The 12,482-nt window shown below is 47.8% G+C and overlaps 1 protein-coding gene across 9 annotated transcripts in view; it reads left to right on the top strand.

The window, feature by feature from the left end:
• Positions 1–12,482, top strand: part of NEDD4L (NEDD4 like E3 ubiquitin protein ligase) — an 83,805-nt gene that overhangs the window by 37,394 nt on the left and 33,929 nt on the right. For 5 of the 9 annotated variants that reach the window (XM_059847761.1, XM_059847763.1, XM_059847758.1 and 2 more), the window contains exon 5: positions 135–188. In XM_059847761.1, coding sequence (XP_059703744.1) covers positions 135–188 — 54 coding nt within the window. Of the gene's footprint in view, positions 1–134; positions 189–1,078; positions 4,513–12,482 lie in introns of those variants that run through there. The other 4 variants (XM_059847757.1, XM_059847756.1, XM_059847755.1 and 1 more) reach the window with 2 other exon arrangements.

The raw sequence follows: 12,482 nt of genomic DNA, 5'->3' as shown, positions 1-12,482 counted from the left end.
CAATTCAAGTAAAGATTTACGTCAGACCTGTTAGTCCTGTCCTAATTACCTTGGTTTGATTGCTGCCTGAGCTGGTACCCAGGTTGTTATTGTCCAGCTCCTGAACTTACAGTGACATTTGGATTTTCTCGCAGGTAAACCCAACCAACCATCGGCTCCTGTTCGAGGTGTTTGATGAGAACAGACTGGTGAGTGCTTGTCTCAGTTGTGTTACACTAATCACAAGGCTCTGTGTGCCACAGCTGGTAGAAACACAACACAGCCTAGAGGTGTCTTCAGACAGTTGTTTCAGTGAGTGTGCCAAGGAACACAAATAGAGGCGTAAAAACAATTTGAGTCTGGGGCTAAAAGGGCACTAAAGTAGTGTGCTGCTGGGTCAGACCAAAATGGTCCTCCTCACCCAGCCCTCTGACAGCACTCTGTCCTCACTCTGTCCTTCTGCAGGCCTCTCCACTTCGAACCAATAAAATCCTGACCCTTTTAGTTGCTGATAAAGCAGCTGCTTTATCGTGTTAGTGTCCCTTTCCAGTCCTTTAGTGCTTCTGCATCTTGCTTGGGGAGGTGCATCACCTTACAGAGCTGCACCTTGTGCACACAATGCTTGTGTGAAGATTTGAGGCCATGGCAGGATGGTGCTCCCTTGGGTTTCATCTCTGCCTCACAACACTCACATGTTGTTTGTGGGTTTTGTCTTACACTGCGTTTGGCTGATCCTCCTTTTCTGGAGGAGGCTTTCACCATCTGACTGCTGCTGTTACAGCTTCTGTTACAGTTCTGATCCACGGGAAAAGCATCCCTGTCCCTCTGTACATCTGGGGTTAAATGAGCCAGTGCAGTGGCACACTGGTGGATGGCTCTTGGGGGTTTGTTTGCCTTTTGAACGTTGTAGCACCATCTCTGTTCATGAGAACAGGAATTAACATTTCCTGGGCTGGGGCAATGTAACCTTTACTAAACTAGCTTACTTTCTGAAGGTTAGGATCAGAGTTGCAAAGCTACTTTCATTAAAAAAAGACAGCGTAAAAGCATCTGTCTTCAACAAAAAGGTTCTTTCCTTCTATCTTCCTAATAAATAAAGAGCAAAGAAAACCACACAAGCTGTAATCTGGGGAGAAAGAGGACTTGGCTGCTGAATGATTGGATCTTCCTCAGGAGGAAGTAAGTTGGTGAACCAGTGGCACCGTGCCTCTGCAGTGGCTGACCAGGAGCATATTTATTTGTATATAATGATCATAATGACCACTTGCACTACTCAAACTGCCACGTGCCATTGGAATGCAAAGGTGCCACAGGGAGGTGGGTTAGAGAAAAAGCTCATATGCAGTGGCAGCTGGGAAATGACAGGTTTGGGATACTCATTTCAGACATACTGCATTGGATTTTCGAGTTTGGATGTGCAGTACTGGCCTTACCCTGGCAGTTTCAGCACTTTTTATTGTTGGACCAATTTGTGTGTATTCTCCTTCTGGTCCTGCCTCCAAAGTCAGTCTGTCCTTGGGCTTGGAACCTCCTGGCCAAGGCAGCACCTGGGGTTAGGAGCCATGGTTTCCTTGCAGGAGGTCTATGGCAAGGTGACTTCTTTGGGGCGTTTGCAATAGCAGGTTTCCATCAGGTTGTGTTTGCAGAATGAGGAGACACTGAACTGATTATTTTGGCTTTACTCTCATATACTTATTGTCAATACTTAAATGGCTTTTATTGGAAGGACTTTGTTCCTTCTTCTCCCCAAATTACCAAAGCACACTCTGTCTCTGCGGGTGTCTTTGCCTTGCTATTCCCCAATCTCAACAGAGTAAATGTGATGGAGCCTCATTTTGGATGCAGAGACTGTGTTATTGAGTAACATGTTTTAGCTGAAAAAGAAGATAATACCAACACCTGTGCTTCTACAAGGCAATCTCCAGGACCATTGCTGGGTGGGAGCTGTTCACATTTTTGTTGCATCTCATAATCCATATACAAAATTGTGGGATTGTGCTGGCTGCTGGCAGTTTGAGCTGCCATTGCTCTTGGGTTTGGTAATTTTCTGGCTTTTGAAAGCAAGCTGCTTGCAAGCAGAGTTCAGATGGCAGAGGACTGACCCGCCACATACAGGTTTTCAGAGCTGTTGACAAGATTTAGGCTTTCCAGTTCTCACAGGGAACAGCTGTCCAGGCCCTGAGATGGAGCGGCGCTTCTGGTTAACCAGAGTTTCTTTTCTGCACCCTTCACGTGTGAGTGCCCTCAGGGCACAGAGTACCTTTGTTGTAGCAGAGCTGATTTAGGGTGGTTGCTTCACGTTCTGGTGTATCCTGTCTGCCTGTCCTCCTGAGCTCTTCTGGCTCCCGGAGGGTGTAACTGTACTCCGTGCTGGCAGTGCCACGCGTGGTGGCATTGCTGCCTCCCTCGCTGGAGGCCAGCCAGGAGCAGGCACTTCTGTGCAGGGTCTGAGGCAAATCAGTACAAACGGACATGCAACCCCCAGCTCTGCTTTTTCCTCACCTGTACTGCCTGGTAAATCTGGAAAAGGAGCTTTCTGTCTTGCTCTCCTGCATGTTTCTGCTGGTTTTACTGTGTGAGAGATCTTTGCCACATGTATGATTGCTTTGTTTGTAATTTGTAGTTGCTCAAAGGGAACTGCAGGTTATATTGCTATTGGGGATTTTTAAAGGCAAAAGTTTGTTGCTTAATTGTGTTATGAGCGTGGTTAAAACTGAAAGCATAACCATGTTGTATTTATTCCTGTTCTGCCATGACAGCCCAGAGCTGTAACACACCAAAGTGTTATGCTTGAAAGAATTTTCCTCATTTGCATGTGGTGTTGACTTAAACTTTTAACAGAAAATGGAAGTGTTTTGTTGTAGTTACATTTTTCTGCAAGTGCTTTCTCCAAGTGTGCCCTGTGAATCTGATGTGGTTTAGATTTATAGCAGTGCTGAGTGTATTCGCTGCCTCCGTCAGCTGCGAGAGCTCTCCCGCTGGGGCCGCTCCTCCCTGATGGAAAAGGAGCAGCTGGGAAGGTGCTGTTTCAGGCTCTTGCTGGCATTACAGGAAAAAAAAAAAAAAAGGAAAAAACAAACTCCTCACACACACTTACATTGGAGAGGGGGAACCAGGCCACGTGACTCCCACCATCCTACCCTATGTCACCGTGTGTGTAGGAGCGCTGACTGCTCCTGCCCAATCATGCCTGGAATGCCGCTTGCCACTTGGGCTATTTCTGCTATCTGTCGCTCCCAGGGCTGCAGTGCTAACCGTTTGGCAGATGGGACACTTTTTCTCGGAGTTTATGTCTTTGGTTTTTAACTTCTGGCAGTGCCTGAATTGTTGCTGTTCTCCCTCTCCTTTTCTCCTCTCTGTCAAACCATGGCCCATCGGCTGCGGTTTCATTTTGGCTCTGGGAGAAGCAACACAGCCCCCGAATCGGAGATCCTGGCCCGGGAGAGAGAAGATGACTTTTTCATGGCATTCCACACCTTGCCGAGAAGAAGCAGCCCGCACGCGTTCTCGCGGCACGGAGCGGACGATGGCGGCGATGGAGGGTTGCACGAGGTGGGCTCCTTGAAGAGGAGCACATCCATGTTTATCCCGCAGCTGCTGAACGGCGTCGACGCGCGCCCCACCAGGAGCTCGTCCATGCAGATCTCGCTGCAGCGCAAGGCTGCCGACGGCTGCGCCGACGAGTGCGCGGCCCCGGACTCTCCGGAGGAGACGCTGCCCTGGAAGTTCTCCGACTTCAGGGAGCGCTGCGCGTGCCCCGCCGGAAAGCGCTCTTCTCTGAGCGCTCCGCAGGTGACTGCTGAGGGTTCTTCAGCCAGGCTGCTGGAAGAGCTGGGGCAGCAGACAGATGGAACTGTTTGCTGTAACCGTGGAATGGTTTGTAGTGCTAATCCCCAGAGCGAGGAGGCTCTGCCGACTGCCCGGCGAGAAGAAGCGACTGAGGCGGCTTCAGCTTTAAACATAAGTGGGGTGAGGATTCAGCATCGGGCCTCAAGTGCTGAGGTGCCTCAAGTTACTCTACTTCCCTATGGTCCTGAGGCTCCAAACAGTGCTCCCACCTCTGAACCCCGGCGCTGGTCCTTGCAGCATGTGCCAGATCTGTCAGCAAATTCAGGGAAAAAGTTCTTTGTTCTCCAGTTACAGCAGCCACAGACAAGCAGTACGGGCACGGGAGGTGGAGGTAACTTTGGCTTTACCGGAACAAAAGGCGACAGATTGGTCAGGTACCCTCGGATACGGCTGGAAAGGAGTACTTCCTACCCTGTCCAGCCACCAGCAGAAGGAATTAGCCCCACAGGTGATGGGCTGAATTCGGAGCTGCCTGGAAACAGCAGGAACAGGGCAGAAATACCTAGAAGCAATTCAGTAGAGCGGATGCCTCAAGGGCAGGGATGCTTGTTTAAAATCAGACCAGATCAAAACATGAGGCAGCAGCACTTCAGGATTCTTGTGACGCGTGGGCCGGAAGAACAAAGTCAGGGTGCTGGTAAGGAGGGTCGTGGCACCCCGTGTCCTGCGGCAGCCGGCACCGCAGTAAGTATGATGCTGGGCGTGCTGTGCTGCTAAAGTAACACAGATTGCCTTACAAAGGCTGCCAGGCTGCAGCCAACTGCAGCACTTCCATTGGTAGTGCTGGAATGTTCTGCCTTTCTGTGGAGCGAGCCTCAAATCGGCTTTATTTCTAATCAAGTGGAACTTTGCTCTCAGTTATGGTTACATCCAGTGTAATATTTTCAGATCTTACTGTCACATGTTTCTTAATTCACTGTTACGTCAGCTGGAAAGATTTTTTAAAATCAGGGCGTTCAAATAGCAAATTAAATGTTCCTGTTAGTTTAGTTGGCTGAGATCTTGCTGCATGAAGAACTCTTTGTGCACTCTGATTGTAAAAACAAATACTTTGGCACTTGCTAAGTGTAATGGACACGCGTGTACCTCTACACACTTCTACAATGTGTGTTGTAATGAAATAGTTGTTAAGACTCTGGGAATCTTAGGGTAATTTCAAAGTACTGACTTAGTAAAGGTACCAGGAAGTCTGGGGAAAAATAATCTTTTTTAGTAATTTCTTAGAGTAATCTTATAGTAATTTTTCTTCCTTCCTTCTGGAAGTGAAGAACATGTCATGCCTTTTGTATGCGACAAGTCCTGATCTATGTCCAAGTGCAAGTGGCTTGGCACAACTCAGTAAACCGTCTTGTTGTTTGGATTTGCCTCGATTTGGTGTTAGGATGGCAGAATTAATCTTCTGGGTTTGCTTTGTTACAGCAGGTGAGGATTGATGGTTGATGTTTTTCAGCCACTTTTTCAAAGCCCAAAGTAGGAACGAAACTGAAGGGTTTGGATTAGTCATTTGCTTAAATTGCTTTGCTGTGCAATCCAACACGGCCCACTCGAGTTCCCAGCTTGGGGATGCTGTATTTAGCAGAGCGAGCTCTGGCTCCAGCTGTGGCACGGGCACTGAGCAGATTTCAGGCTCCATGGCTCCTGTGCTCTCAGGCACTGAAATGCAGCACAGGGACAGCTGCTCCCTGCAGCAAGGCCAGGGGTGACTCTGCAGCTTTCCCATGGAAAAGCTTATGGGCGCCGTGTTTTGCCAGCCTTCTTTGGCAAAGAAGTGTAAAATAGAAAGAAATCCCTTCCTGGTACAGGTTTGGTTCCAGGACACGTAAGGGAGCAGAAAAAGGTCTGATTTTCCCTTTCCTCTTTATTATCCCTTGTTCCTTTCCAAGATCAGCTGTTCATGGAGACCCACTACAGCCAGTTCTGTAAGTAGCTGTGGGGTGTCAGACCTAGCACAGAGGCAGCAGAGGTTTGCAGAGATGTGCCCTGGGGTCTGTGCAGCAGTTCTCATTTTCCTAAAGCATCTCCCCTCAAAGTCCCTGCTTTCATCCCCCCTGTAGTAGCAGTTCTCATCCCAAGGACATGCTTCAGTGTTCCCAGAGGAGAATGAGGAAATTTGTTCCTCTGTGCTCTTGGTTTGAGTGACCGTGAGGAATGGATTGAGGCAGCTGTGCAGCATGGCAGGCACAGAGGTGCCCAGCCCACATGGCACTGCATCCTGCAGGGCAGAAACTCTCAAAGGAAAAGAACTAACTGAAACTTAAACCTTTTCTGTGGTGTTTCTCATGCTTGTAGTAAATCCAGAAATACTGTGGGTAGAGGTGATGGACTGGGCAGGATGCCATGGGAAGTGTGAGGGATGGAAGCGTTTTGGTGTGAGTTTTGTTGCATTTTTTGACCACAGAACCTTACTTGTTAAGGTGCCATTTTTAATCTGTCCCACAGAAGTTTGTTTGAAAGATTGATGATGTGAGTAAGGGAGTGCCTGAAATACCTGATCTCTTGAGCTGAGGGGAGAGGTTGCCATGGTTTGTAGTTGATAGTGTGAAAGAAAAGTAATTGTGGTGTGTCCCAGTGCAAGAAGTTGATGTGTATGTGATTGATATAGGGCCTGGGCCGGGGCTGGGAGCAGCAGCTGCTGCAGCCTGATTTATCTCAGAGCAAACATCCGAGCGGGCGTCTGCAGTCCTGCTGCTCCGAGTGGTTGTGACCTTTCAAATATCTGCTCTTTTAGACAAGTGCTTTGGGGCAGGCAGGATGTCTTTCATTACCAGACAGGGTGAAATATTAAGTAAAGGCTGAGCTCATGTCAAGCTGTGAAAAATGTTATTTGGAAGCCTTGTTGCAAATTCTTTTGCCTGCTCTGATATTTTCTATGCCGTGCGATAGAATGTCTGTGCACTGTGCATATCCCACATACTGCTGTTGTTTATCGGTGGGGGCTGTGAGTGCAGAGCTGGATTTGTGGGAAACGCTTCAAAAATGTATTGGACAACTGCTGGAGAGAGCTGACAAAGGCATCTTTGTGAGCAAAACCCAGCGTGCCCTAACAAAGTGCTGCAGGAGTGGGACTGAATTATATTTAGTAAACAAACAGAAGCTGCACCTCTGGGTTTGGCAAGCCTGCATTTCTCACAGCTCAGCTCTTCCTCTCCTTTCTTAGAAATCTTTTTAGAATAAATATTGCTCCTGCCTCAGGGATTGCTACCTGGACTCCTAACAGACAGTTCTAGGAAATAATTCATGTGGCCTTAGCTGCAGGTTTAAATGGTTCAAATGAATAGTGCTGCGAATTTCCTGGCTCTCCACGTGCTCTGCAAGGAGTGCAGATGGCCATCTGGAAAGACTCTGCTCTCTGCAGATAAGGACTTTGTTGACAGCTGCAGGTAGAGGATGATGAATTTCATTCCCTGGGTCTCTGGCTTTTCTGTTAAGGACAAAATCAATTCTTCTCAACAGGAAATCACCCTTCTTGATTCTGGTGTCCATGAGCTTGCAGGTCTGCTCTGGAGCCCTCTGGCCCTTGGGGAGGGGGCAGGTGGGCACACTCAGACCTGGGCAGAGAGCAGGAGCTGGTTTTCAAGGCAGCAAGTACCGAGGATCTGAATAAATTTTGCTGTTTTTCTTCTCTCTCTCTGGGTGGGGGACAAATAATTCATGGCAAGTAATGTAAATTAGCTTGCAGAATTAAGAAACCCATCTGTAAGTTTTAGTCAAGTTTTCAGAGTGTCAAGAATTGGCAGTGTTGTCTTTTTACCTCATCCCTCCACATTCCCAGAGCTCCCTGGGATTCTGAATTTTGTATCAGGCATTTGTCTTTTTCTCCTTGAAAATTGTATCTGTTGGTACTTCTCTGGAGCAGCAGAGATGGAAATAGTATCCCTTTTTTAAATAGCAGTGATAAACTCTCTGCTCCTGCATGGAAAATCTGTATGCGAGTTTGGGTACCCAGCAATCTCTGAAGTGGAGAATTTATAATGGAAATGCTGACACGGGTTTAACGCTGCAGGTGCCAGCCAGAGCTGCCTTGGTGCAGATCTAGCCACAGAAAATGACAGATAAGAAAGCAGAGTGTTGATTGCTTTTTGTGCTCTTCAGCTGATTTTCTATTTGAGAAAAGCTGTCAAGTAATGATGAGTTTCAGAATGTGCATGTTTTGTACACATAAACAGAACAGAAGTTCCGCACGCAAGCTGAAGTTTTTAGTTCAGCAGCTATTCCAAAGCCAAATCAATCCTGTTTAGTTAGCTTCCAGATTAAATCTCATTGTAAAATACATTACTGTATGTAATGTCTTCATCTGAAGTCCAGGATGAATACCAGGATGACACTGGGAGCTTCCAAAAGTCAGCAGTTATGTACAGAAAAATAAATTACCCTGGCATTATGACCAGCCAGGTTTTTGTCTCTGAAAGGAATGAAAAAATTAAAAGGGTGTGTGGGAGAAGCTTCCAGAGCTGAAGGCAAAGGAATGAGATGAGTTGTTCAAATAAAATGAAAATTACACTTTGTGCTGTGGTGTGAGTCCAGAGCTATCAGTGCTTTGGTGGAAAGCTGCAGCTTTCCTTTCAGCCTGGGATTTACTTTAGAAAACAAATCTGATGCTGACTCTGTGGTTGCTTCTGTCTCTTACCATGTGTCCATCGAGTAGTCAGTCTCATCTTGTGTCTGCCCTTTTTGCTCACCAGTCAGTCATGTCCAGTCATACCTGCAGCATTAAAAAAGAACAGGTAAAATGAGGAATATTAGGAATTACACTGCAAGTAATTTAAAACATAATTAATTATTAGCTTGGGTGTTATCCGGGGCCTAGGTATACTTTTGTGAGTCAGCTCTGTGCGTAAAAATTGCATCATGAAAAAAATTCTATTTCCATTTTTGAGCAGTTGCCTTGTCTCTGAAGTGAGGCTGGATACCAGCAATTTCTGAAAGGGTTTAGTAACAGATGAAGTATGAAAAAGAGGTTTTCAGTAATCAGTTAATTTGTGGTGCCATTATTTGAGGTCTATAACATGTTTTTAATTTACCGTGCAAAAATACCTGATTTTAACTGAGCAAGTGAAATACAATTTTGTTTTGTTGTTTGGAATGGCACACAGGCTGAGTAGGGAAAACCTTCCAGGAAACATTGCACTGTGGGAACTGGTCTTAACAGATTTGTTTTGGTCTGATGTCACCATTTTTTAATATCTTTTTGGCCTTGCAGCAGCGTCCCAGTGCACATGTCTTACAGGAAAGCAAGCCTTACCTGCTTTATATTTAGTGAGGGAACTGAATTCAATCTACTCTTGCTCTTGCCATCCCCTCAGTAAGCCTCACAGTGTTTTTTCCTTAGGGAATTAACATTGCATTGTGCTGAGGGTTGGGTATTTTGTTTTCTCTTCACAAAGGTTCAGTTAAAAAGAGGAGGGAGAAAAGAGTTTCTGTAGGGGCTTTGGTTGCTGTTCCTGTCTAAGCTTGTAAATCCTGAGAATTCAGTATAATTAACCAAGTGCCCAGCTTTGGCCAGCTTGTATGTAAGAATGTGAAATACTTTGCTTTCCCACTGGAAAGGAAAGTATTTCACATTCCCATAAGGAAATACTTTCCTTATCCCCCTGTAGGACCTGAGTGGATGCACCTTTACCCCCCTGTAGGACCTGAGTGGATGCACCTTTATCCCCCTGTAGGACCTGAACGGATGCACCTTTACCCCCCTGTAGGACCTGAGTGGATGCACCTTTATCCCCCTGTAGGACCTGAGTGGATGCACCTTTATCCCCCTGTAGGACCTGAACGGATGCACCTTTACCCCCCTGTAGGACCTGCATGGATGCACCTTTACCCCTCTGTAGGACCTGAATGGATGCACCTTTATCCCACAGTAGGACCTGAATGGATGCACCTTTATCCCCCTGTAGGACCTGAACGGATGCACCTTTATCCCACAGTAGGACCTGAATGGATGCACCTTTATCCCACAGTAGGACCTGAATGGATGCACCTTTATCCCCCTGTAGGACCTGAATGGATGCACCTTTATCCCCCTGTAGGACCTGCATGGATGCACCTTTATCCCCCTGTAGGACCTGAATGGATGCACCTTTATCCCCCTGTAGGACCTGAACGGATGCACCTTTATCCCACAGTAGGACCTGAATGGATGCACCTTTACGCCCCTGTAGGACCTGAATGGATGCACCTTTATCCCACTGTAGGACCTGAGTGGATGCACCTTTTTCCTTGAATGGATGCACCTTTATCCTTGAGTGGATGCACCTTTATCCTTGAGTGGATGCACCTTTATCCCCCTGCAGGACCTGCATGGATGCACCTTTATCCTTGAGTGGATGCACCTTTCCCCCCCTGCAGGACCTGCATGGATGCACCTTTATCCTTGAGTGGATGCACCTTTCCCCCCCTGCAGGACCTGCATGGATGCACCTTTATCCTTGAGTGGATACACCTTTATCCTTGAGTGGATGCACCTTTATCCCCCTGTAGGACCTGAGTGGATGCACCTTTATCCTTGAGTGGATGCACCTTTATCCCCCTGTAGGACCTGAGTGGATGCACCTTTATCCTTGAGTGGATGCACCTTTATCCTTGAGTGGATGCACCTTTCCCCCCCTGTAGGACCTGAGTGGATGCACCTTTATCCCCCTGCAGGACCTGCATGGATGCACCTTTATCCTTGAGTGGATGCACCTTTCCCCCCCTGCAGGACCTGCATGGATGCACCTTTCCCCCTGCAGGACCTGCATGGATGCACCTTTATCCTTGAGTGGATGCACCTTTCCCCCCCTGCAGGACCCAGTCCCTGGGGGATGTCTCAGTCCCGCGCCTGGTGCTGCTCAGGAGGGCCCGGGAGGGGACAGCAGCCAGAGCTGTGGGTTCCTCGTGCCCCCAGGTGCCGGGCTGGCTGTGCTGGGCACTGTTTGTGTCCCAGCAGTGGGTTCCAGAGGGCCTGACTGGGCAGGTGACATCACTTGCACTCCTTGTGCCAGGTGCAGCCAGACAGATGCGGGAAGGGGAGGGAGGGAAGAATGCAGAGCCAGCGGTTGGCAGGGCCTGCTCCATTCTCCACGGAGCTGATGTGGGAGTTGGCACTGTGTGTTCCCTTCCCAGCACAGGCAGGCTCCTGCAGAGGCTTCCTGGGAGCTTGGAGCTGGCCAGAACTCTTCCTTGCCTTTTGTTCTGCTCCTAAATTTAATGGGGGTTGGCCGTTCTGACCAGACGTTTGCAGCCAATAGTACTCTGGCTTTTCTGGTTTTTGCTCCAGTCAAATCATTGTGCAGAATTCCAGAATACAAACAAAGTAAATTAAAAAACAAAGTGTGGATCAAACTTTTCAAGCTTTTTTCTGTGTTCTTGAAATGTCACCCAGAGAGTTCATATTACCAGCTACCCACTGGATTTTCAACTGACTGCAATTTAAATTACCCACCATAAAAAATCTGGCAGTAAATATTAGTGACTGATCCCCATGAACTAGTCAATATTATCTTGGCTCTCCTTTCTGTTACAAACAAATGTGCTGCTTGAAAATTGAGCAGGTGTGAAGGTTCTTGGTCTCAGCAAGGAAAAAGTGCTTGGACATGTGTAGGTGTAAATGATTATTAATTTACAGAAGTTAGGAGCAGTTAATGTCCACTAATTAGCATGTCAGTGGCCTAAGCACGATGCACCTTGCTGTCCCCTCTGGTCAGTGCACAGCCAGTGCACAGTTTTCCCTCAGGATTCTGATTATTACCCAGCAGAACAAAGTCTCATGTCACAGAAAGGTGGCCTTAGAACTCTTACAGTGGATCTTGTTTTTTTCCATAGCATTAGGAAAATCATTAAAGCAAAAATATGATGTCACATATTGCCAGGCCTAATGCCTTCTTGAGTGTAAGTGCTGCTGGGATCAGCCAGTTGAAAGAACGTACTTAGTACCTTTGGAAAATTCAGGCTGAATAAATGTCAGCGTGCTTTCCCTGATTCCATTCCAGCAATCTCATTTCCCTGCCCGCAGAGCCTTTCACGACTTTGATTTCCCTCCTCTGCTGTTTAACCTCAGCCCACATAGCTAAAGCCCTGCATCATGATCCAGAAAAGCCCGGTGGTGCTCCTGATGTAACAGGGCTGCACCAGGGTGCTGGCTGGGGCTGCTCTGCTCGTCCCTGCCTGTCTGTAGGGCACTCACACGCTCTTGGGGAGAGCAGAGTTTTCACAGCACTGCTGCAGTCTTAGGGGGCTGTGTTTAAACTGAGGTGAACTTAAACTGCAGTTTTCTGGACTGTTGCTGATAAAGATGTGCAGCCTCAGCTTCCCCAGAGAGAGGGAGTTCAGCTGGGCACACAGGGAGCTGTAAATGTGTGAGCTGGACACAGCAGGGGAATCACAGCTGGTGTCACTGTGAGCTGGTGTGCCCACAAGGGTTTACTGGCAGGGGAATCACAGCCTGTGTCACTGTGAGCTGGTGTGCCCACAGGGGTTTACTGGCAGGGCAATCACAGCCTGTGTCAGTGTGAGCTGGTGTGCCCACAAGGGTTTACTGGCAGGGCAATCACAGCTGGTGTCACTGTGAGCTGGTGTGCCCACAAGAGTTTAATGGCAGGGGAAATCACAGCTGGTGTCAGTGTGAGCTGGTGTGCCCACAGGGGTTTACTGGCAGGGCAATCACAGCCTGTGTCAGT

Source organism: Haemorhous mexicanus, chromosome 5, assembly GCF_027477595.1.
Source record: "Haemorhous mexicanus isolate bHaeMex1 chromosome 5, bHaeMex1.pri, whole genome shotgun sequence".
In the NCBI taxonomy this organism is placed as follows: Eukaryota; Metazoa; Chordata; class Aves; order Passeriformes; family Fringillidae; genus Haemorhous; species Haemorhous mexicanus.
This window is presented reverse-complemented; position numbering and strand designations above follow the sequence as displayed.